At 56.2% G+C, this 25,170-nt stretch overlaps 1 protein-coding gene across 5 annotated transcripts in view; it reads left to right on the forward strand.

The window, feature by feature from the left end:
- The window catches only part of NF2 (NF2, moesin-ezrin-radixin like (MERLIN) tumor suppressor), a 73,339-nt gene extending 48,403 nt beyond the window's left edge, over positions 1-24,936 (forward strand). Inside the window, exons 9-17 of one of the 5 annotated variants that reach the window (XM_055549440.1) lie at positions 3,219-3,293; positions 4,478-4,591; positions 7,399-7,521; positions 8,184-8,401; positions 8,946-9,051; positions 9,526-9,653; positions 11,702-11,867; positions 13,201-13,260; positions 23,143-24,936. In XM_055549440.1, coding sequence (XP_055405415.1) covers positions 3,219-3,293; positions 4,478-4,591; positions 7,399-7,521; positions 8,184-8,401; positions 8,946-9,051; positions 9,526-9,653; positions 11,702-11,867; positions 13,201-13,236 — 966 coding nt within the window. In that variant the 3' untranslated portion in view covers positions 13,237-13,260; positions 23,143-24,936. Of the gene's footprint in view, positions 1-3,218; positions 3,294-4,477; positions 4,592-7,398; positions 7,522-8,183; positions 8,402-8,945; positions 9,052-9,525; positions 9,654-11,701; positions 11,878-13,200; positions 13,329-23,142 lie in introns of those variants that run through there. The other 4 variants (XM_055549442.1, XM_055549439.1, XM_055549443.1 and 1 more) reach the window with 4 other exon arrangements.
- The last annotated feature ends 234 nt before the right edge of the window (positions 24,937-25,170 follow it).

Raw genomic sequence — 25,170 nt, forward strand, 5'->3', positions numbered from 1 at the left:
CTAACTTGCTTATAAGAATTCAAGAATAAGGAACTTCAGATAACTTGGATGAACACCCTAACGTAAAATTCAAGTATTACTGTATAGGATGGTCCTATATAGTAATAAGGAGTCCATGGGGTTGCAAAGAGTGAGTGACTGAGCTGACTGACACAGGATGGTGACTTTTCCCAAATGCTGTAATCCTGTGTTCATTCACTCATTCATGCATTCATGGTTAAGTTTTTTAAATCGTTTTATTTAATTAATTGATTTATTTGTGGCTGTGCTGGGTCTTCGTTGCAGTGTGTGGGCTCTCTCTAGCAGCAGTGCGAGGGCTTCTCATTGTGGTGGCTTCTCTTGTTGGGGAGCACAGGCTTTAGGGCGCTCAGGCCTCAGCAGTTGTGACTCCCAGGCTGTAGAGCACGGGCTCAATAGTGCTCAGGCTTAATTGCCCCAAGACATGAGGAATTTTAGTTCCTGGACCAGGGGTCAAATTCGTGTCCTCTGCCTTGGCAGGCAGATTCTTAACCACTGGGCCAGCAGGGAAGTCCCCCTCCCTGGTTAATTTTCAAGGAATTTTCGAGCATCTGCTTGGTGTCAGGCTTCGTGAGGGAAACAAAGACGGAGTGAATGCAATCTCAGCCCTCAAGGAAGTTCTAGTCAAGTGGTGACTCAGCTGCCATGACATATAACTGCAGTGCGAAGGGCCGGTGACAAAGAGGGTGGCGATCTGGCACGTCCCTGCCAGCCAGCAGCTTCGCCCCGGCTCTGATTCAGCCCTCACAGGAACACCGCCACGGGAGGAGGGGCTGTGTTCTGGCTGCTCCGCACCCCCTCGGAAAGCAGGGACCCAGAGGGAGCAGGGGAGCTGTGTCTGGCAGGGGGGACTCCAGCAGAAGCCACGTCCTCTGTGGTTCCCTAGGAGACACAGAGGACGAGCCCCGAGACTCAGGACATAGGGCCCAGGAATGCAGGCCCGGGCAGTGCCCCGTGACGGCTGGTACCCGCACAGCCAGGCCCAAGTGCGGAGGGAGTAAGAGATGGCTCACGTGGTCGCCTGCAGGGCCCCCACCTCCAAGCTGGTTTCCTGTTTTTGCCCTTCCCTCGTGTAGCAACTCTGAGGAGAGGAACACCGGGCCCCCGGTTGCCAATATGTGGCTGAGCTCCCCTCGGCCACGCTTGACGAGACAGATTGAGCCTCTTAACTCAAAACATTCAGGCTTTCAGATTTTTTGCACGTAGCCCAAGAGATGAGCCTTTAAGGTATTTCTTTTTTTTTAAGGCCCTGAAATGGAAAGTTCCACGTGACTCGAAGCAGCAGTAGGGTACGCGGGTAGTTTTTCATCTCTAATTTCATAAAAGTCTGTTTACGGCACATCCGCACACTTGGCGTGCTAAAAGGTCCCGAGATGCTCGTCCTTCACAGAAGCCAGGCAGCGAAGGCTCCCCTCGTACAGCCCGACACGAACTCTAATGTTTCCCTCCCGGGGCGGGGCGCCATCGCCTGCCATCACGTCAGGAACTCAGGCAGCGCGGGTGACGTGATGGGAAGGAGCCTGGGGCTCTCCCGCGTGCTGTGACGACACAAGTCCTGGTTTATCCCGGGTGAGCCGTGGATGCCGCGCGCGAGCCCCACAGTGGCACAGAGCCCGTGGCGTCCCCGCTCCTTGAGGCCTCCCACTGGCAGCCCTGGGGTTTGGCAGCCAGGCCAAAAATAAGCTCTCGAAATTCATAAATAGCAGCCTGCACAAAAGCAGCACTGCTTCTCAGCTCACCTGACCAAAAGCCACACAAAGGATCGTTCCTCTGTCCTCCGTGTGCTCCCCCCTTGTTGGACAGCATAGCGTGGGAAGGAAATATGTAAGAATCGAGCTTCCCCAATGCCTTTATCTGCTTGGCAAGTCTTTCGTGGGAGTGGGCTTTTCACGTCTGAAGTGCAGCCTTGGAATCTGGGCTCTGTCCGATCTTATCGGACCAGCTGGTGTTTTCTTTTTATGCGGCCCAGCCCCCAGTCTGGCCCTCGGGTCTCCTCCTGATTTCTCCTCCATCCCCATCCTTATTCATCTTCCTCTCCCCTTTCATTGTGAGGGTTATGTCTTCCTTCTCTACTCCAGTCCATTCTTCATCGCTCATGACTGCGTTCCTTCTCTTAACAGCATCATCAAGCCATCCTTGTGTTGGGAAGTCTGGGGTGACTCCCTGACCGCTGTCACATCGAATCTAAGCCTTGCTGATTGTCTGTCCCCAGCCCACCTCACCACCCCCAGCTCCTGCCTTCCTCCCAGTTTAGGCCCCTGGTTTTCTCTTATATATATATACCTATAACTTTATTTATTTATCTATTTGAGTGTGCTGGGTCGTCATCGCAGCACAGGCTTTTCTCTAGTTTCTGGGAGCAGGTGCTGCTCTCCAGTTGACGTGCGCAGGCTTCTCATTACAGCGGCATTTTTTTTCTTGTTGGGAAGCACAGGCTTTAGGGCACGCCGGCTTCAGTAGTCACGCCATGTGGGCTCAGTACTTATGGCTCCCAGGCTCTAGAACACAGGCTCAATGTTTGTGACGCGTGGGTTTAGTTGCTTCAAGGCATGTGCGATCTTCCCGGATCAGGGATTGAACCCGTGTCTCCTGCATTGGCAGGCGGATTCTCTACCACTGAGCCACCAGGGAAGCCCCTCCCATGGTTTTCTCTTAGTCATCAAAGAGCTAATGCTGTGTGTGTCTCTCTCTCACATGCACATACAAACACACACATGCACACACATTCCCATACGGTGCTCATTTCCCCGTCTCTGCTTTATTTCTATTGCTCGCCCTGTCCAGAATGCTCCTCCCGCCTACCTTTTAGCTTCTCTGTCATGTTCTTTGTCTAAGACCAGCAGGTCCCTCCTACTCTGAGGATTTGAGATCTGTGCCACCCAGCAAGGTAGTGATGATTGATGTTACCTGTCGAGCTGTTGATGGTGGTTGGTTTAGTTCTGGCCAGGTTGAGAGCCTCCTTAAGTCTGCCTTAGACTGTGGGGTGGCCCATCCAGCATTGGCCTCAAGGTCGGGCCCACCTAAGGTTTAACTTCAGGTTTCCAAGCCCAAGATGGTGCTAAGAACCCAGCTTCCAGGATCCTGAACCTCCTGGGATGAGGATCTTTGCCAGGGGGTCGCCACCTTTGTGGCATTGCCCAGTTGGTGGTAGCGCTCTAGGCTGTCGGAAACTGAAGCTGTTTTCTGCTTTTTCCTTTCAGTTTACCATTAAGCCTTTGGATAAGAAAATCGATGTCTTCAAATTTAACTCCTCAAAGCTTCGTGTCAATAAGCTGGTAAGTTAAGATCCTGGTTTTTATTATGGACTGTAGTTTTTCTGTGAAACTGAAAGCCTTTTTTGAACCAGTATCAGAGCAACATGTTGTGAGGTGTAAAATGATAACCCGCTTGGTATGTGCTCTCCTGATCAGCCTTGAAAGACTTCTCTTTAGCTTCACCGAAGAGTCACACTTATGGGCTTCCCTGGTGGCTCAGTTGGTAAAGAATCTGCCTATAATGCAGGAGATTTGGATTCTATCCATGGGTCAGAAAGATCCCGTGGAGAAGGAAATGGCAACCCATCCAAGTATTCTTGCCTGGAAAATCCCATGGACAGAAGAGCCAGAGTTGAACTTGACTTAGCCAGTAAACCACCACAGCAAAGAGTCAAATCTACATTTTGTGATGAGGAACTTTTTTTTTTAAGTTATTTTTATTTAAGTACTTCATACATATGAAAGGATAAGTATAATGTATCTGTGAGGTGTAAAGAATGACAGGAATAAACAACTCCTTAGCCACCACCCAGCTTTAAGAAATGCCACACTCCCGGACCTCCCTGGTGGCCCAGTGCTTGACTGAGGCTCTGTGCTCGCACTGCAGGAGACATGGGTTCAGTCTCTGGTTGGAGAAGTTCCGCCCACCATGCAGTCTGGCAGAACAAAAAGGAAAAAAGAAACAGCACACTCCCATCACTGTGGGAACCCCCTCCCACACAGGCACCCTGCCAGCCCCCTGCTTCCCAAGGGTGACCCGTGTTCTCAGCTCTGTGCTAAGCATCCCCCCCGATAATCAAGAACTTTTATTTAAAGTAGGGCAAAACAAGGATACTAGCAAATTTTGTATGTTCTTAAAATGTATATATGTGCTGTCAGCTGTATTCCTCTGTTACTTGCCTTTTTTACCTTTTCTTTTTTTTTTTTGAGATTTATCCATGTTGATGCTTAAAAATATGGTCCTGAGTGACTGAGCACACACACACTTCACTGCTGTATAGTATTCCATTGTGTATTATATGAAACATATATTTTTTTTTCCTCCACGCTCCTGTTAGTAGACAGTCAAGTGCTTTCTGCGTCTTGTGTCTGCCCACTGGTGTGCACGGGCAGTCGCTGCCCGGGAGTTCAGAGCACGTCTCCGTGTAGCTCTGCATGCAGCCCGTGTCCGGGTGTTCATACGTCCCCTGCTTTCCTGGCCGCAGATTCTCCAGCTGTGTATTGGGAATCACGACCTGTTTATGAGGAGAAGGAAGGCCGATTCTTTGGAAGTCCAACAGATGAAAGCCCAGGCCAGGGAGGAGAAGGCCAGAAAGCAGGTGAGCAGGTGTTGCAGCTGCTGCTGGTGCCCCGTGGGGGCCTCTGCCTGGAGGTAAGGGGTGGCCGTCCTCTGATCATGAAAGTGCCTATGCTATGCTATGCTAAGTCACTTCAGTCGTGTCCGACTCTGTGTGACCCCATAGACGGCAGCCACCAGGCTCCCCCGTCCCTGGGATTCTCCAGGCAAGAACACTGGAGTGGGTTGCCATTTCCTTCTCCAATGTATGAAAGTGAAAAGTGAAAGCGAAGTCGCTCAGTCGTGTCCGACTCTTAGTGACCGCATGGACTGCAGCCTACCAGGCTCCTCCATCCATGGGATTTTCCAGGCAAGAGTACTGGAGTGGGGTGCCATTGCCTTCTCCACTCTCATGCTATCCCTGTTGGATCTTTCTGGCCGATGAATAAATGATGGTGGGAGTCAGCTCTGGAAATGAGGAATAAACTGTAACAGGTATCTCAAAGACACGTCCCTGGTTATTTCTCCAGTGAAGTGAGTGAAGCGTGGTCAGCGCAGGTTCGGGCAGAGACAGCCAAGCCCACACGCATCTATCCGTCCATCTTTCTTTCCATCCATCTACGCATCCATCCATCTCTGGTCCGTGCAGCTAAGCTTTCGTTCTTTCTGCCTGCCCGTCTCCTGTGCCCAGCCTTGTTCTTTTCTAATTAGCTGATGATGGAATACAGGGCACACCCAGCAGCCCGCTGACAGAATGCTAATTAGACCCCGGCCGCACTTCCCCGGTGCAGGTCAGGCCGGGCAGCGCAGGGGCCGCACTGGGAGGCGCCGGGAGCCTCCGTTAGCATCCGTTATCATTAGCCCGGACCACCCGCATCATTGTTTTCCGCTCGTAGACCTTTCCGACTCACCGAAACCCACACGGCCTATGTGAGCCTCACTGCTGCAAATGTCAGTCGAGGTTGTGTGTGAACCAACAGACAGGAGCAGCAGCTGCAATCAGCTGCCCTCGGATGTGCAGGCTCAGAGGGTGATGATCAGTCTGTGTGCAGCTCTCTACTTCGGATCCTCCAAAGAGGCTGGCTCCCGGCCCCGGGATTTAGGATGAAATGCCCAGTTGGATCCATTGTGCTCCCGGCTCTCCATCTCTTGAGACGCTCTCTTGAGACGTCAGGCCACAGACGTACTCACTGGGATGCTTTGTGTGTGTGTGTGTGTGTGTGTGAGGTGGGGTGGGGGAGGGCAGTGGAATGGGTTTTGTTGGACAAGAAATGCTCATGGGTCAGCGCAGGGTCATAGAGGCAACTTCAAAAAGAGCCCTCTCTGCCCTCCTTATCAGCAGAGCAGAGCTTAGAAGCGAGAGATCTGAACAGGGCAAGGAAGCGTATAAGCCTCCACGCTGTGCAGAGACTAACATGAACACACTCCTGATCCACGCTGCTGGGAGGACGGCAGATGCACGTTCCTGACATTTGGCAGCCGCGGGTCAGGGGCTCCGTGGCCCAGCAGGACAGACGTTGACCTTGGTGCCACACGTGGGACTTAGTCTGAGACCCCGGTGAATGACTTAACCTGCCAGGTCTCCATTTTCTCATCTGTCAAGTGGAGCTGAGAATCTGTCTTCTGCGTCTCACATCAAAGGATACGCTGTACCTGCGGGTCTTTGTGGCCAAAACCGCTTTGCAAACGGGGACATTCCTTATGATTGGGGTGGAGGTCTCAGGGAAGGTGCAGTGCTGGGAGCAGAAGGGATTGTAGGCATTTTTCAAGCAGATGATAATGGGGATCTAGTCATCCACCTAATGGAAATTCTAACATGGTAGAAATCGAGAACAAATTGGCCAAGTTTTTCATTGACCTGGAAGAGGAAAATTGGAGAAGAATTTACAGGATTTTATTGCTTGTCTTTGCATTATTCTTTTGATGCCCAATGCCTTTTTTTTTTTTTTTTTTTTGCTTAGTATTTAGAAAAAGCATCAGTCTTAAATCTTGAGTTGGGGAGAAGGTTAAAGCAAGAAATAAGTTATTAGATGTGCTTTAATTATTTAAGAAAGAAAATAGTGCAGTGGTCACTTCTGGCTCCTGTTTTCTGAACTCAGCTAGGGCCCTAAGATCACAGAGAATAGCGCTTGTCCTCTACTTGTTCCCCTTATTAAGCTCAGCATGTGGCCCAATTAATTCAGCGATCCAGAAGGCCAGTGGTGGTGGCTTAGCGCTGGTGCCGCAAGGAGCGGGCCCCGTCCCCTCCCGGCTCCTTCCTGTCGCAGGCCTGGCTCGGGAGTTGCCTCCGCATGAGGCTGTGGGGTCTGTACCTCGGCTGCTGCCACCTCCCCTGTAAAGTACAGCATTTGAACTGTTGATGCATCACACGGACGACTTCATCTCCGAGGGTCAGAGGCGAGAGTGGAGCCGTTGCCGATGAGACTAGGGGTATGGGAGGGGTCCGTGGGTGCAGGGGAGAAAGCAGTCTGTCTCTGCAGCTGCCCCTTGGGAGGAGGAGCCTGCATTGCATCCTTTGAGCTGCAGAGCAGGGCCACCAGGGTCTCCCTGCACAAGCGCTGCGCTGGCCAAGTAGCTGCTTCCGCACCCACCATGCACGAACGCGCCTGTCCATCCCAGTGGAGGCTGGCTCAGCATTCCACTGTTTGTTCATTTACCGCTTGATGATTTTTCAAGGAGCACGGCTTGCCACTCAACAAGCTGGTTCAGAAGGATGGAGGGTGGTGGGCGAGGGGAGTCACGCTGGGTCCCTAAAGTGCAGGGAGGAAAAGGGTTCTCAGAGGGAGACCCTGGCACTGGCGTGCCGCAGGTTGCGGGCCCCCGTGACCAGTGGCCGCACCTCCCCCACAGATGGAGCGGCAGCGCCTCGCTCGGGAGAAGCAGATGCGAGAGGAGGCTGAACGCACGCGGGACGAGCTGGAGAGGCGGCTGCTGCAGATGAAGGAAGAGGCGACGATGGCCAACGAAGCCCTGGTGACGTCTGCGGGGCTGGGTCCCGGGAGGCCTCCCTCGGGCTCAGGGTTAGGCCCCAAAGACCATGGGGTAGCCACTTGCTTTGATGTTTTGGCTTAAAAGAAAAATTGCTTTCTTTCCACCTGTGTTTGCAGGAGCAGATTTAGGCTGAGTTCAGCCTCCCAAGGCAGGCAAACTTCACTCACCATAGGTCACCTTTCCCTGGGGGAGTCTCAGCCTCGGCCCCCCGCTCATCGGGCCAGTTGGTCCCCTGGTGGGGGCCGTCCTGTCCACTGAGGGCTGATTTGCCATGTCCCTGACCTCTGCCCGCTGGATTCCCCATTTGTGACAATCAAAGTCATTTCTAGACACTGTGACGTGTCCCATGAGGGGACAGTCGCCCCGCTTTCGAACCACTTATTTAAAGAGAGAGAAGGACAGAGTTAAGCTGGTTTTCTCCCTCATAAAGTGTGTCCTCAGCTCAAATGGGACCCTGTGGATGGACCCCCTGAAGGGCCTTCTCAGCAGTTGAAGGGTGTGGCTTGGGGACCAGCAGGGCCCCAGGGTGTCCAAGACACTGGTTCTTGCTGACCTGGGTGTCTGAGGCCTGAGCAGGGTGGGAGGACAGGAACGGGACCACCCCCCACACACACATTCCCGCTGAACTGCGCTCCTCTCTGCAGATGCGGTCGGAGGAGACGGCCGACCTGTTGGCCGAAAAGGCCCAGATCACGGAGGAGGAGGCGAAGCTCCTGGCCCAGAAGGCGGCAGAGGCTGAACAGGAGATGCAGCGCATCAAGGCCACAGCCATCCGGACGGAGGAGGAGAAGCGCCTGATGGAGCAGAAGGTGCTGGAGGCTGAGGTGCTGGCGCTGAAGATGGCTGAGGAGTCAGAGAGGAGGTGAGCGGGTCCCCCCACCACCGGTCCATCTCCCGGGCCGGCCAAAGGCCTCTTCCCGCACAGCCAGAGGGACTGGAGCCGGGCGAGTGCAGGGATGCAGTTCTCTGGTTCCACGGACCGCAGCCTGGCCATGCCTTTGCACTGAGCCCCTGTGCCTCGGATGGTCGTGTTTGCAGGAAAACTGCCGAGCTTATCCACAGGCTGCTTTTAGCTGAGGAGACATGAGACTTTTCTTACATTTACACAATACGCTTCTTCTCCCTTTTTTTTTGAGAGGCATGTGGGGAGACAGCAGTATTCACCATGCCCTACACGGGGGAGCGGGGCTGGACAGGCCACCCCAGCTCATGGCCAGGTCCAAGGATGGGACTGTGGTCTGTGTTTTGCAAAGACAATTCGAGGCTCTGGGTTGTCCTTGTCCCGCAGCCATCAGATGAACACTGGCTCGTTCCTAGTCTGAACTTCCTAGAGGGGTTCCGCTTTCGTGTACCTCCAGCTCCTCCTGTGTCTTCTGTGGAGCTGACGGCCCCTCCTCTCCTTGCAGGGCCAAGGAGGCCGATCAGCTGAAGCAGGACCTGCAGGAAGCCCGCGAGGCAGAGCGAAGAGCCAAGCAGAAGCTGCTGGAAATCACCACCAAGCCCACATACCCGGTGAGCCTGGGCTGCAGCCACCCTGCTTCTAGCCTCATAGATTCCCTGCCCTCCCAGCCCTCAGGTTCCCTTGCGGGGCCCTCAGGGCGACTGTTAAGCAAATGCATGGCAGAGTGAGCAGTGCAGAACATTCTAGGGCCTCGAAAGTGAGATGGGGTGTAGGGAGGCAACATGGTTTAAGCAGAGGGACAGAGCAGGAAGTACAAAAGAGTGGTCCAAAAGACTAACAAACAATACTGTTTACAGCCTTGTAGGGCAGGTGGTGGGAGAGGTCTGTTGGGGCCGTATTTCAGGTGACCATCTGATCTGGGAGGAGAAAGTCATCCAATCTCGTTGCCTCGCCTCCATCCACTTTAGGGGTGGGCGTGCTGGGCCCAGGGCCTCTGTGGCCTCTGGAGGGTCAATGGGTGACACGGCAGTGCCCTCTGTTCTTGGGGAACCAACCCTTCTGATGATCAGGTTTCTCCTTCGCAGCCCATGAACCCACTCCCAGCACCGCTGCCTCCCGACATGGCAAGCTTCAGCCTCACCGGCGACAGCCTGTCTTTCGACTTCAAGGACACCGACATGAAGCGGCTTTCCATGGAGATAGAGAAAGAGAAGTACGGAGTCCCTGGCCTTCCTGGGGCCCCACGTGGGCAGCCTGTCCCTAACCCCATGAAAGTTTACTCTGTCCTTGCCCACCGGACACTCAAGCACTCTTGCCTGTCTCTCCCGGCTGCTCCCCTCTTTGTGGGCTTCCCTGGTGGCTCAGGCGGTAAAGAATCCACCTGCAGTGCAGGAGACCTGGGTTCCATCCCTGGGTCGGGAAGACCCCCTGGAGAAGGGCACCCACTCCAATATTCTGGCCTGAAGAATCCCGTGGATAGAGGAGCCTGACGGGCTACAGTCCCCAGGGTCACAAAGAGGCGGACACGACTGGGTGACTAACGCTTTCACAGTTGTCCACCGGAGAGGAGCTTCCTGATTGGAAATGAAGGGCAATAGACGAGCATTCCATCTTCCAGGATAAAAATGACACCTGACGGGTGACCCGGAGTTTACAGTGGCTTCAGAGCTCACCCACAGTCTAGGACTGGTTGTTAGGGGTCTCCCAGCCAGTCAGACCCTGTTCAGGTGGTGGTTGTGCTCTGACCTGGTGGTGGAACATGTTTCCTAGTGTGTTCTCTGGCGGCCGAGCTCAGCCCGCCCTGAGCTGACCTTCTCGTTTACTTTATGGTTGGGGGCCATGGCCCTGAGATGGAAGGGAGCCTCCCCCCTACAAAGGACATCTAACCGGGGTCCCCTGCTCTGAGCCGTAGGTGAATCAGCCAGCCGCCACCCCAGCCAGGGGACTGTCACGGCAGCTACCTGGCATGGGGCGCCTGGTGACACAGTTCTTTAGTGTTCATTTCATTACCACCAACTGACTTCAGAGGCAGGCCTAGTGTTCCTGTTATCAACAGGAGCCCAGACTTGGAGCGCCTAGGAAGTCACCCAGCACCACACTGTGGATGAGGGACAAATCGGTGGTTCAGCCCCTCGCCCTCCTGACTCTGTAGGGCAGGTGCCTTCACCTTGCTCGGTGTCCTCAGGTAACCGGCTTGGTGCCCAGCATGGGCAGCCCCGGGCCGGGCAGTGTGTCCTGGGGACAGAGGGCCCCAGCGTCTCTGACTGTGGCGCCCGTGGTGTGAGTTCCCCTCCCCCTTCCCCACATCCTAGGCATGTTCAGCGTCGATCCTGGTCACGATCGGGATGAGCTGAGTCCTGTGCATTCCCTGCTCTTTTACAGTTTATGTTTCCTTACTCAGTCCCCGTGAGGATCTGGGCAGAGTCCATAACCAGCCCTGGGAATCCCTGCAGAATGTCCCCTTGGGTCTGGGAGGGCCCAGTCTGCCTGGCTGCGCCCAAGCAGTCAGACACCCCGAGCAGCGTGTCTGCCTGCAGATGGTGGCGGGCGTCTTTCTCTTCCCGGTGTTGGCTGTGTGAGCATCTGTGTCGTTAGGAGATGATGGCCCAGAGCAAGTAGGGATGGGGCCATGGCCTGTCCGAGAGGTCCACCAGAATGGAGTCACTTCTCCAAGAAGGGCGTGGCTTCCCTGGTGGCTCAGACGGTAAAGCGTCTGCCTGCAATGCAGGAGACCCAGGTTGGATCCCTGGGTCTGGGAGATCCCCTGGAGAAGGAAAAGGCAAACCCAGGATTTTCTTGCCTGGAAAATCCCATGGACAGAGGAACCTGGTAGGTTATACAGTCCATGGGGTCACAAAGAGTCGGACGTGACTGTGCAACTTCCGTTTTGAGACGAGGACATTGTTCTGGGTTCTGGGAGGCTAGCTTCTCGTGTTGTTTCTTGGACAGAAATTAGAAGCTCTCTGTTAGCCGTTACTACTGGTAGGATAGCTTACTGAGGCTCTCCTCTGCTCCCTTCTGCTTAATCCTGACCTTGGCTCTGTGATCGTCATCCCTACTTCATGGACGAGAAACAGATGCAGAGCAGTTAAGGGACCGGCCCAAGATCCCCTGGCCCGTGAACGGCCAAGCAGAGACCTGAACCCCCCTAGCTCAGGCTCCGGGTCCCCGGGCCGAGCCGCTCGTGGGTCTGTGGCCTCTGAGCCACAGTGGGTCTCGCCCTCTGCCAGCCCCTCGACACGCTTGTCCTCTTGCTGGCAGAGTGGAGTACATGGAGAAGAGCAAGCACCTGCAGGAGCAGCTCAACGAGCTCAAGACCGAGATCGAGGCCCTGAGACTCAAAGAGCGGGAAACAGCCTTGGACATGCTGCACAATGAGAACTCCGACCGGGGTGGCGGCGGCAGCAAGCACAACACCATCAAAAAGGTACCGGCTCGCCCATCTTCTGCGCTCAGGACGGCCGCTCGCCAAGTGTGGGGTCGGCATATGCTCCCTCCGCAGCCGAGTCATCACACTGGTGTCGTTTTTTTTTTTAACATGTACTTAGTTGAGGGAATTTTTTTTTTGACTCACGCCGGGAAGGGAAGTTACTCTGCCGATGACTGGGAACCCACTGGCTTGATGGAAGGGGAGCTTGTGTTAAGAGCTCTGATGAAATGAATCATGGTTCCAGGACAGGTTTTGATCCATCGTTTAGCAGTAAAGCAGTTCTGTCTTTCAAGCCGAGGGGAGTTCTGCCCAGGGAGCTGCCTTACTTAATGAGAAAGCAAAATGAAAGGGAGGCTGTCGAGACTGGCCTCTCCCTCGGCTTTTTGTGTGTCTAAACAGCGTAGGACTGTAAAATTCCGTTCTTGATTCAAAACCAAATTCTGAATGTTAAGCTTTCGTCCAGACTTGAAAAGAAATGTCTGGAAGAACCTTAATGTTTTAAAAGATGAGACTTCCCATTTATGTTGCTAACGAGTTTCATGTCTTTTTCTCCATGGATGTTTTGAGCTTTCAGCCCTTGGGAGGAAGTTAAATCCCATACTGTCAGCCCAAGAGTATACTTGTCTTCCGCTGGGCAGGGCAGAAAGGTCCTCTCCCGCCAGGTGATGTCAGCTCCTGACACTTTCCCCTAGAACCAGGAACACCTGTCACACAGGGGTCAGTACGACAAGGCTCTTCAGTGAGCTTAGATGGTGATAGATGTGTTTAATTTTGTACCCTTTACCCGAGTCTTTAAAATTAGTCTCCCAGGTGGAGGACTGTTTTCAGTGGTTAAGCTGTATCTGAAAACCCTAAGAGATGTGTGTACCTGCCATCACTGAGGGGGACAGTCGGGAGTCCCGAATCCTTCCTCCTGACTCCAGTTAGCACTGGCACCAAGTAGAGAATCCCTTTTAATAGCGTGAGCTGGAAGAAGAGACCTCACCACCATCCACGTTCCTCTTTCCCCCAGCTTCTGTAACTTAACGGGTTTCCCTCCTGGACCCACGTCTGAAACTCTGAGCAGAGAGGGGAGCTAGAGCGAGGCCTCAGCCTGTGGGCAGAGAGGGGGAAGGACCAGCTGGCCAGGGAGCCAGCCCCACAGCCCCCGGGGTGCTGAAAGCTGTAGAGATCCCCGATTCCAAGCCATAAAAACAAAACAAGTCAAGTCGCCAGTCACAGTTTCACACCCGGTCTGAAAGCATTTTGCAAATGGCACAATGACGCGTGACATTGTTGATATCACAGGGTGTGTTTTCTGTTTTTCTTCGTTTTTATCTTGCTGGTTTAGCCTCAAGCCCAAGGCAGAAGACCTATCTGCATTTGAGCCCTCACAGTAGGTTATGCCCAGGTACTCTGTATGTGGTGATGGGACCGCCCTCTGTGGTACTAACCCCTGCATGAGCTTGCCTGTCTGTGTCCCCGGGGCCGCGCCCAGCCCTCCCGGGGGGGGCAGGCGGCACCTGGGGCCTGGCCGCAGCATGCTTGAGTCTGAGAGCAGGCATCCCCCCTGCGGGGCCAGGCCGACCTCCAGGGCATGTCCCGGGGTTGTCGGACCAGCCGTCCTTCCTTCACGTGTGTCGTTGTTGGGCTGGGGAAGGTCATGGCTTCTTGTCCAGTCAGGTGTGTCTCAAGTCCTTCGTCTTGGTGGCCCCCCCTCCGATAAATAACCCTAGCATGGGAACGGGGTCTGTTTGGGTGTCTTTTTAACTCGAGGTCATGACCTTTTGCGTGGTGACATCCTCTGAAGACCCGTCCGTGGTCACACCTGGCAGCTCCTGGTCGTGGGACCGGGATGGGGCGGGGAGAGCTGCCCGTGCTGCTTTGCCTTCCTCTAGAGCCGGCCCCCAACCCCCACTTTCTGTCCACATCTATTCTCTTTTCAAGTAAAGCAAAGCGCTAGCACAGGGGTCTCAGCCGCGGTCAGGCTCCGCGGACCGTCTGTCCACCAGCGAGTGTGCTGACGGCCGCCTTGGCGGGAACTCCCGTCGGGACAGTGCAGTCCTGGCTGACGGGCGGTCAGCGCTCGCCAAGTGAATTAATTGAATGATTGCTGCTTTCCTTCTGCGACAGTTCATTATTCTCCCCACAGGCCTAGGCAGTGGAGAGAATTTATTACACACAATAATAAAATGACACTCTCCCCTGCTCCTCGCCCAAGCCCCAGCAGCACCCATGCCAGTGAGCCCGCCGACACCCACGGTCACGTGTGGACATGTTCTTTGCTATCCTCACCATGGTTTCTGCTCCCAGAATAAAACAAGCCCATTGGAAGCTTTGTATCCAAAAGTGCGATCTGGCACAGGATGGATCCTATTTGTGGTTGCCATCCAAGGGGGAGAGGTTAGCTATTAAAGTCCCAGATGGGTCTCATTATAAGATGGATTCGGTCTGTCAGTGGTTCCAGGAACCCCTGGCGTGAACCACAATTTGTGTGTGACACTTTTATTTAGCGGGCTCCTGTTTCTCGAGCTTTCACGCCACGTGCTGGCATTGAACACCCCGTCACCAAGCGGTGCATGCTCTGTGCTGGGCAGGAGTGAGAACCATGAAATGAGTGGGCTAGGCGGCACAGCACCCAAGGTGGGCCCACTGCGGCTTCCTGGGCCCCGTGGCGAGCACAGGGGCCCACAGAAAGCCCATTTTGTGTTTCAGTCTGTGCTGGCAGATATTCTCTGTGACCGTACTCTTCTACGTTGGGATGATTTCATCTCTCTTCTTTCTGTAATGATTCAGAACGTTTCAATTCTTCAGGGGCCCGGTTCTGACCGTCAGTCCTCACTGAGCTGTGATTACAGACAAATGAGGTTTGATTTGTAGTCAAACGTCTGCTGCTCCTAGGACATGCACAGATGCTTTTTTTTTTTTTTTTTTTAATGTCTTGATGTGAACTTGTTTTCAAGGTAGGCTGGCTGCAAGCTCCAGTTAACTCAGAATTCAGATTAATCGAGGGTTAATAAAATGGAGTTGGCTCTCAACACAGCTGGACTTAATCTCAGCATCACAGATCAAGCAGTGGTAGCTTTTGCTACATATGAAGTTGGAGGGGAGGCACATTCTGGACTTTGGTGGTTCCAGCAGCCAGTAACCAAGCCTGCCGGCCAGCCACCTGCTATGCCAGGGTGGCTCTGGCCTTGTGCCTGGTCTGGGCCAGAGTGAGCCTAGATGACGAGAAATACCACCACAGGCTCTGAGATGTGGGCACCCAGACTGTCAAGGGCACAGCTCCATCTAGAAAGTCCAGGGTGAGAAATGCAGATCGGTGGTGAACCAAAGAGTTTCCATTGTCCTGAAGCTCGTCATTAATCTTGGTTCAAACCAGCCTGCATCGATTTTGTTTTGTTTCATTTTTCGTGTCTTCTGATCACAGATTCCTTCGAGGAAAGACTGGTTCCCCTCCCTCTGGCCGTCCGGGTGTATTCCTCCCCCTTTGCTCTCCGGCGTCCCCCTCGAGGCCTGTGTCTGACCCGGGCCCTCTGGGCCTGGTGACACTTAGGCTAAATCCCAAGGGTTTACCCGGGGCAGGGTTCCCACGCTCCTGTGGCGGTGCCGAGCGGTCCAGTCCGCCTCACAGGGGCAGCTGCTGTGCCACTTCCTTCCTCTATAATTCCTACCTTCTGCTAAGGGTCAGTGTCCTCACCTATAAAAGGGGAATAAAACAGTTCATGCCCCTCAGGATTTTTATGAGGATTCAGTGAGTTCCCTGTGGGTTTCCCAAGTGGTGCAGTGGTAAAGAATCCGCCTGCTGATGCAGGAGACGCACGCACACAGGAGACATGGGTTCGATCCCTGAGTCAGGAAGATCCCCTGGAGAAGGACATGGCAACCCACTCCAGTATTCTTGCCTGGGAAATCCCATGGACAGAGGAGCCTGGCGGGCTACAGTCCACAGAGTCGCAAGAAGTCGGATACGACTGACCGCAGCATGGCAAGCAGTTCCGTACAAAAGCTTAGCGAGGGCTTGAACTTGTATAAAGAAACAAACCTGCTTGGGAGCCTGGCCTGGGAAGTGCCACACTTGCGTGCACAGCTCAAGACACGTGTATCCAGTGGTGTTTTAGCTTCCACGTGTTTGGAGGTAAAAGCTTTTAAAAAGCCAGAATGAATCACACCAATGGTGCTATGTGATCTGGATTCGCAAGGGTGTATTTTTCTGCTCCCACGGATCTTCGCTGCACATTTCCATCTTCTCCCGATCGATAATCAGCACAACTGGTTTGACATTTGCATCCGAGTCTGAGCGGCACTAGCGATCAAAGGCTGCCCTTGGGAACGTAGACCCATGGCAGTCTCGGGGTGGCGGAGGGGAGGTGGGGAGGAGAGCGACAGCGGCACGCGTTCCTGGCCTCTGGGTCTTCTGAACGAGGGCGTGGGGTCCGGCAGTGAGGCTGCGGGAGGGGGAAACGGTGTCCCGGGCTCGAGCTTCTCGCCTTCAGAGCCACCGTGCCGATGAGCTGCGCAGTGGCCGCGTGGGATTTAGCTGCACAGCGACTGTGGAGGTGACACTGTGGTCGCGCCCTTCACCCCTGCCCTTCTCGAAGGGCGGCGTCATTCTGGGCTGGTCTGAGCGCCAGCAAGCTTGTCCTCGTGTCTCATACCCGTGCTCTCTGAAGAAGCACAGGATCTCAAAGGCAGTCGACAGATGAGAAATCCTGGAGGTCAGAGAGCTTAGAAAGCTTACTTCCTTCATAAGTGGTGTGAACCACCGAGGCCCTGCTGTGGTTTCTGCTGGTGGGGAGGCATCAGTGAGGAGCCTCAGCATGTCTCTGAAGCCCAGCTGCCGCTCTCAGATCAGGAAGACATAAAAGACCAATGACATCTTCAATTTGCGGGGACTCCCTCTGGAGCTGCAGGGCTGGAAGTCAAGTACAGCACTTACAACACCAGGGACGTGAGCAACCCCGGGGCGAGGGTGGACTCGCGTGAGAGGCGTCCCTCCTGGTTAAAGCCACCGGCCCGGCCTCCCTCCTGAGTGACCTCCATCTGCATTGCCCGCCGGGACCCAGGACCCTTCACAGGCTGTGCTGCTGGTGTGGTTGACACGCTCAGTGCCCCCAGACCCAGCTCAGGGACCCACTTGGCTCAGCCTCTTTGCCAAAAGACTGCGATCCAGCCCCTCCCTTGGGTGGGTGGGCTTTACCTGGGTGAGCCCATTCCCTATGGGAGGTGTCGAGGAGCCTACAAAGCCTGCCTTGCCCTCCAAGGATATCTTGCCCCCGTTTGGAAGTGCCCGAGGGCACCAGCGGGATTTATTTGATGTTTGAGTCAAACATCTCATCTGGTCCCTCCGCACGGACCATACGTGTCCATGCTGCTTCCCTGCAGCACCTGATCCATCACCGCAACCACAGGAGGGACGAATCCGGCTGTAAACTCATTCTGCGGGCGCAAGGTTCTGTTCTGACAATCCCTGCCGTGATTTCCCTTCTGATGTTGGCGATTTGAAAAGACATGGGTCTGTCTGCACCGTTTCCCCCATGTGCCCGTGCTGAGCGCTCTGTGCCCATCCGTCAGCCTCCCCGTGGCCAGCGAGGTGAAGCGGGCCGATTAGTCCATTTTCCAGGTGGAGGAGCCGAGCATCACCCGGGCAGCCGGAGATGCCGGCAGACGCCGGTTTCCAGGTGCCGTTCAGCCTAAAGGATGCATAAACCAAAGGCACCCTCCGGGTTTTCCCAGGCAGATTTCTCCCAGAAGCAGATAAAGTAGCTGATGCCAAAGTGGATTTGTTCATGGCGGTGGACTCGGCCCCTCGGCCCACCTCCGTTTCGGGATAAGCATGTAGACAAGCTCTCTGCCCCTGTACACATCACCAGATGACATTCGGGTGCAAGTTGTCAGCTAGCAAGATGACAGAATTGCTTAATCCGGCCAGTTCCCATTCGCCGTCCCCCTCCGCTGGCCCTGCCCCTTCAGCTTCTCTTCCGGAAAGGGAATGTTGATCACACCCCAAACCAGAGATTATGTAGGAATTCGCTGCTGCTTCTGAATTTGGCATTCACCTTCCTGCTCCCAGTGGTGGAGAAGCTGCTTGTCCTTTTGTATCTGTGCTGCCCCCGCCACCCCCGCTCCCCCCCCAGCTCCTCTGTTCTCAATATGTAGTGGCGGAGAGAAAGTGTAACATGATTTTAGGGCTTGCATTTCGATTCCCCTGCATTTTTATGGGAAGAGCAGGGTCTCGACCCCTGGAGTTCTTAGGGTAGTGTCTGAAACAGGTTCAGCCTTGTGGGTCTCCTTGTCTAAAATGAATAAGACTCCCCCACTACCCACCCCCACCGCCTTTCTCTCTTACCCCCCAGGGATGAGTGGATTGAGGCGAGGCCCCCAGAGACTAGTTGGAGGACTCCTGGCTCTCTGATTAGTTTTGTTCTCCCAGCTTAATTGTAGAGCTTCTTCTTGCTGTCTCGTCACTGATCGCCGAAGTGGCTCTGTGTCCTGCCCACCCCCACCCCAACGCCACCCCCTTTTCTTTAGAAGCCAGATTATCACAGTGTGGCCTTGTGAATCAATTTTCTCTATGCGCTGATGAAAGTGTAATTCATCCTTAATCAGGCAGCCTTGCCGCTTCAGGCCCGTGCCGGAATACATCTAGTTCTTCTCCCTTCACTTTGGGAAGCAGTGCCCCCCCACCCCACCCCCACCCCACCAAAAGGACTTTTAGAGGAGAGCCGGGGAGGAGGGAGCTGGCAGCCACCAGGGTGGGGGGCTGTGTTCCTCCAGCAGGGGGCACTCCTGGGAATGAATGAGGCTGGAGGAGCCTGGGAGCTGGAAGCCTTCCCTGCAGGGAGGGAGGGCCCCTCGCTGAGCCTGGTGCTTGTCTCGAGGCCTCCGGGCTTGCTATCTCTAGACCCCCAGGGGCCCTCTCTCAGGAGTGGGCAGCAGCAGGGGGCTGCCTGAAGTCCTCATCCAGTAAGCTGGAGGCCCCTGAGTCTGTCTTTTCTACGCGTGCCTGAGTCCGGGAAAGGCGGCTAGCTACCAGGTCCTTCCCAGGGCCGGGGGAGCCAGCCTCCCATCTTTTTAAGGGCACAGATGCGGCTCCCGAATCTGAACTCGTTTATTAGCTGGTTGGAGGTATCTGTTCGGTCACACTGCACACAGCTTGGGTGGTGTGAAGAGGTCTCGGCCCTGCCAGGTGACCCCACCCAGGTGACCCCACCCCCACCCCGTCCTGCCCTTGCCCAGCCTGGTGGCAGTCACAGACAACGGGCAGTGCCATGGGGAGGTGGGTGGGAGCGGGAGGCGACTCTGCCGGGCTTGTGTGTGTCAGGGCTGGGCAGGAAGAAGGGGCCAGGCCACAGGTGGACCAGATGCCCGTCCCCCCCAACACACACACACACACACACACACACACCCCGAAGATGAAAACCACGCTGTCCAGCTCTGCAGCTGGCAGAGAAAAGGAAGTTTGTCTGCTCGGAATGGAGCTTGGATTAGTGACAGACTTGAACAGCCGGTTCAGTCGAGAAAGAGAGAACTTAATTCCTTCTGTATTATTCACATGGCTGATCTGAATCAGGTATTAGGAGACAGCTGGAAGAGAGGCACGGTCAGCCCTGAGCCTGGTGAGGAGACGTTCATGGTCTTCTGTCATCCTCGGGGCGCCGGCGAGCGGACCCGCTAAGGCTGCGCGTCCTCAGAAGGCTTCAGAGAAGGTGGAGCGGACCCCGTGGGTCCTGGATGAGGTAGCCTGTGTGCGCGAGGCCCCACTTCTCCGTCCATGTCCCCAGGCCTTTCTGCTCCTCCATCTACTGAAATGGGGGGTCCTCCCCCAGCCCCAAGCAGTCCTTCTGGGGGTGATGACACGTGTTGCTGGATCACCAAGGGGCTGCAGGGTGGGGGGTGGGCTCACGGGACAAGCTTCGGCTCTCCCGTGCGACACGGCAGGACGCAGGCCTCGGTCGGATCATCGCCCCTGTGGTCCCTTGCCTGCTAGGCGGAGAGCCAGGAAGGTGGATGGAACACTGAGTGGCTTGTACACCTTGGAGGGTGAGATGGTGGCCGGGATCCCGGCCTCTGTGAGCCCATCTTCCAGAGTCTATGGAGACGACCACGGGGGCAGTTCACGCTATGAAGGGCCAGCTCTGTGCTGTTTCTGCCAGGGCTTCCCCTCCTTGGTTAGGAACACATCCTGCCTGAGGCTGCACGGTCAGTGTGACAGTCAGGGAGCTTTCTAGAAAGAGCTGGCGGTCAGGGATCCCACAGGTGAGGGGCATGATCTCAAGCCCAGGGGCCGGGAGCATGGCTGGCAGACCCCGAGGGCGCATCTCCCAGCCCCTGGGCTCGAGTCCCCACGTGAAGGAAAGAAGCCCAGGCTTCTCCCTGCAGACCCGCCCCCCGCCCGCCTCCCCAGCTTGCTCTCCAGCACGACCACGATCACAGAGTGATGCCTGAGATGAAGGATGCTGTTGAGTTGGGGCAGGCGGGGGCCGCCGTGGCCACTGGGAGGGTTCCAGCGGTGCCAGTCAGTTCGTGTGGGATTTTCCTCTGATGATGGGCTTCCTGTGGAAATTGGAACTGCCATGGCTTCCCTGGTGGCTCAGATGGTAAAGAATCTTCCCTGCAATGTGGGAGAGCCAGGTTCCATCCCTGGTTGGGGAAGATCCTGGAGAAGGAAATGGCAAACCACTCCAGTGTTCTTGCCTGGGAAATCCCGTGGACAGAGGAGCCTGGCGGGCTACAGTCCATGGGGTCACAAAGAGCTACTGAAGGACTCACACAGGATTTACATTTACATGAACTGTGCAGAAAGAGTGAGCGATGGGGGCAGGTCTGCCTGTGGGCCAGGCCTGGAATCCCAGGGCCCTTGGTGTCAGCAGCCACGTCGGCCACCTCAGTCTGGTGGCCCCACCCGTCCGTCCAGCAGCCCAGAGACCACAGTACTGTCTTCTTGCCGAGGCTGTGCGTCTGGGGTGCCTCCCTGCTTCCGCATGGCCAGGGCATTGGGTCTGTCCCCGCACCTCTCCTTGGACTGGGGCTCAACTGCTGCTCTTGCGAGATAAGAGGTCAGTGTGGGCTGGGGTCCAGGGATGCGTGCTGCCCACCCGAAGAGGGCTTCGCCTCCTGACAAGCTCACACTGGAGTAGGTAGCTGGAATCTGGTGCTGGCACCTCGAGGGGACAGCCGGCACACAGCTCACGTAGACAACCCAGGAATTCTTGGCTCCACCATCGTACAAACGGGCAGCAGGCTCTCGGAGGCCTGCACAGGCCGGGCTCCCCTCCTCGGGGGCCTCTGCTTGCCCCACCTCAGTGGTCGTGAGCCTTCCCCTTTGCCTGCATCCCTTCTAACCTGTGCTGTGCCCTGCTTCCTGATCCCTGGAAGGCCAGGAGCCACCGCTGCGGGAGGAGGGACGTGATCTCTTAGTATCACCAGCCGTAGCGTGTCATCGGGCATTTCTGATCACCCTGTGAGGAAGGGACTGTCAGGACCACCCCGCGGCTCAGCAGCCATGTGGGCTTTGGGTCAGGCGGTCTGGCTGTGCTTATGAGTGAGTGGGTCTGTGGAAAGAAGGGCTGTGGCAAATGTGTCTCCTGCGGGTCCCCTGTCCCCGGAGGAGCTGACCTGAGGTCCCCCGGGCATGTTGGAGGAACCAGAGTGGTACACGGGCTTCCACCCCTTTCGGTTCATTCTCTCCCAGGATGATTTTTGTCCCAGCGGCTCTCTGGCTCTCTCTTCCGCATCCTGGTTCCCATTATCACCGAGCGTGTCCTTCCCGGTCCTTCTCCTCTGTTATGTTTAGGGAGAAGCCCGTCCTTCTAGAGGGAGTTCCGTCTCAGCAAAGAAATGAAAGCTCTCTGCATTCCCGTTAGAGCTGGGCTTTCCAAAGGGCTTCAGAAATTGGTTCCACTGAAGGAAACAGCTCAGATGCCTCCCTGCATTTAGCTTGTTAGTCGGGAACTTCAAGGCCAAAAGATTTGGCAGGATTTAAAGAGCCGGCTCTCAAGCTGTCTCATTTCGAGTGCACTGATGCTGTGCATCTTTGATGGTGAAGTGGTTGGGTTGGAGCCTTCCTCCCCCGCCCTTCACAGAGCCAAGCTCTTTGGATTCAGAGGCTGCCAGAGGTCTCTGAATGAGGGAATGGGCCAGGCCATCTAGCCTGCCCCTGTGGTTGAACTCCAGAAAAAAGGGGTTCAGAGAGGTCAAGCGTGTCTCTTGAGGCTACACAGTGAGCTGGTGATGGAGAATTAGCACCTGGGCCTCTCCAGCCTGGTGGGGAACTCTCGAATTTCCCCTGCATCTCACCATTCGTTGCAGTTACCACCTGCATTTTGCTCACTCGACAAGCGGAGCTCCCACTGTATGCACAGCACTAAGCCAAGAGGCTTGAGGGTATGAAGGTGGACGGACTGGACTGTGCGTGCTCTGTGTCCCCATCCCCGGAAACTCTCCTTAGCAAAGTCCCAGAGCTGGACGTGGCGTGCAGTCTCACCGGTGGGGTTGCTTTCAGGAGCAGAGCTGGGCGCTGGGAGGATGCCCACGCCAGATGCTTCTGCTTGGGGAGCCCCTGGCAAGGGGCCTGCTGGGTTGGGGAATTGAGGTTTGGCAGCCCCGAGAGGTCGCAAACCCTAGTTCGGGCCTTATCTGCCAGCCAAGAGCTCCTCCCCCGGCCCTCCCCTTCCCTTCCACCTCGTCCCCGAGCTCCTGCCTCTTAGGAAAGGCCTCAGGCCCAGAGCACCCCACCACCACCACGTGCTGCACCCTCCCTGCCTGAACCAGCCCCACCTAGAAAGCCTGAGCCCTCCATCCCAGTTTGTGGATGGAAACGCCCTCTCAGCTGCCAGGTCACGGGCAAGTCGGCTGTGGGGTCCCCTGGGGAACTAGGAGCAGAAGAGACGAGCTTGTCCTCACATGACGCAGGCCTGCCCTGCCCGAGGCCCATCACCTTGCCCTAGCGGCATGCCCAGGGCCTGAGGACTGAGACGTCGGTGCTGCCGAGCTGACCCTCGCGCCCTGGTGTGGACAGCACGCCCTGTAGACGGGGATGGAGGAGTCTCTTCAAATGCCCCGGGCTCTTCTGCCCGCCAGCCATCCCTCCCTCCTGGCGTGTCCTCACTGGCCACCTCCCAATCCGAGTCCTTGGACGACTCTGGAAACTTGCTTGGGGCTGACCACCGGCTTCCGTCTTCCCTTTCATTCCAAACCCACTTCGAGCTTAGTCCCCGAGGCAGGAGGGTGTCCTGTCGTGAAAGGGCAAGAAGCCAGCCCCGCCTTCACCATCTTCTCTGCTTCCTTGCAGCTCACCCTGCAGAGCGCCAAGTCCCGAGTGGCCTTCTTTGAAGAGCTCTAGCAGGTGACCCGGCCACCCCAGGATCGGCTGCTGCTGCCCACCTGCCCCGGCACCGACAGGATGGGCCCTACACCGCGGGAGCCGTCCGAAGGCAGGCCGAGCGGAGAGCCCAGGCCTTTCATGTGCAATTGCCTTGAACTATGACCCCGCAGAGGGTTCTCTCGTGGGGTTCTAGTTCTCCTGACCTGAGTCTTTAGGTCTTTTTTAAGAAGTATTTGTCTCTCCTTGTCTGATGTGGGATCCTATACTTCCTTCGTCCAAAGCACCCTGGAGTGTGTGTCTTACTGTCCCCCCCTCCCCGGCCCCAGCTGACCGCCCCGGTCCCCCGGCTGGGAAGTGGCTGCGGGGAGGGGAGTACACAAACCCCCTGGAGACCCGGAGGCTGGTGCCATCCCCCACCCCTGCCCCCAGGGTTCCAGAACGTTCATCTCCTTCCCTGGTGAGGAGCTAGCGTGGGGAGAAGGTGGCCCAGAGTGGCCCGCCTGCTCCACGTCGTCGGAGAGCTCAGCCATGATGAGCTGGGAGGAGATGGGCGCCCGGCCCAGGTACCCCCAGCGGGCAGCGCTCTGGCTGCCCGTGGTGGGGAGTGGAAACACAGCTGCGCCCGGGGAAAACCCGGCCCAAGCTGTGGTGAAGGACTGGCTGCTGGCAAAGGGCCTGGGAGGCCAGCCAAGCCTGCACCTGGAACTTGCACCCTATGAAGCTCTCACTGCCTCTCTTCTGCCCACTCAGACCCAGGTCTGAGAGGCAGGCGTAGGCGGGGTGGGCCTCTCCAGCTGGAGGCTCTCCTGCAGGTGGCAGGGGTGTGAGGGGGATCCCCATCGCTGTGGTCAGCCCAGCCACGACCAGGGTCTCCGCAGGGCTCTTGAGGCCCCACAGGGATGTCTCACTGGCCGTGGCCCGTCTTGTCGATCTGAACCATCCTTCCTCCTGGCCACGTGCCGGCACAGCCCCCCACCCTTGATGGTGCCAGGGCCTCCTTTCCTGCTGCCCTTGTCTCCCTAGAGCCTTCACTTTACATTCTCCCTGGGCCGTGGGGGGAGGGGTGCAGGTGACCCCTGGGCCGGGTGGGGGCAGGGAGGCATAGTCAGTGCTTGGCGCTTGCTGGCACGTGGCCCCCCCCACCGTGCGCCCACCCAGGGCCCACAGTCACTCCTCGGTCTGGGGCCACTCTCCCGCCCTTCCTCCATGGCCTGCTGGACCCCCCAGCCTGTTTACATCCTTCCCACGGGGCTCTTGCGCAGAGCGGCAGGAGGGAAGTCTCATCCAGTGAGAAGACGCTTCCCACGTGAAGACCTGTGAGGGCCCGGAGATTTCCCGGGGGCAGAGGTGGTCTCTGGCCATCCTAAGTGGTTTTGAGAGACTGAGACGCTCACAGATCCTGCCAGATTCCACGGTCAAGCTGCCCCAGCGGTTGTCCTGGGCTGGCCGCCACTGCCTTGGGCCACCCTGCCCGCAGGCAGCCAGCCCCTCGGGCCGTGCAGGGTGGGACTCTGAACACTAGGCACGAATGGCTGTTGCTGGGAGGTTCCCCTCCGTCTCCCCTGTCCCTCCAAGGCCTCTTACCCTGAGACAAGGTTCCCGGTGGGGGTCCTCTAGCGTCTGCCTGGCTGTCTACTCAGGCTCACCACCCACCCCTGACCTGTAGATTTAGTCTGTAACAGTGGCTGTGGGCCCAGAGCATGGTGGTCATTTATAAAAACGTTGTGGGGTTTTTATTATTATTATTATTATTTAACTGCTGCTTGTGTGTCTGAAGTCTGTGGCCACAGGGGAGCGGGCTGGCATCTGAGCCGTGTAGGGGAGCTGCCTCGGGGTGGGAGTGGGAACATCTCAGTTTTCCTCGGGGACGAGAGTGGGTGGGTACCTCCCGGAGATGGACAGGCGGAGAGGACGGGGCCCTCCTAAGGGTCTTGAGCCCGAGTGGAAGAAGGACTTGGAAAGAGGAGCTCCGTTCTCAGGTCGCATGCCCACAGC

The sequence above is a fragment of the Bubalus kerabau genome, chromosome 16 (genome assembly GCF_029407905.1).
Source record: "Bubalus kerabau isolate K-KA32 ecotype Philippines breed swamp buffalo chromosome 16, PCC_UOA_SB_1v2, whole genome shotgun sequence".
Lineage (NCBI taxonomy): Eukaryota > Metazoa > Chordata > Mammalia > Artiodactyla > Bovidae > Bubalus > Bubalus kerabau.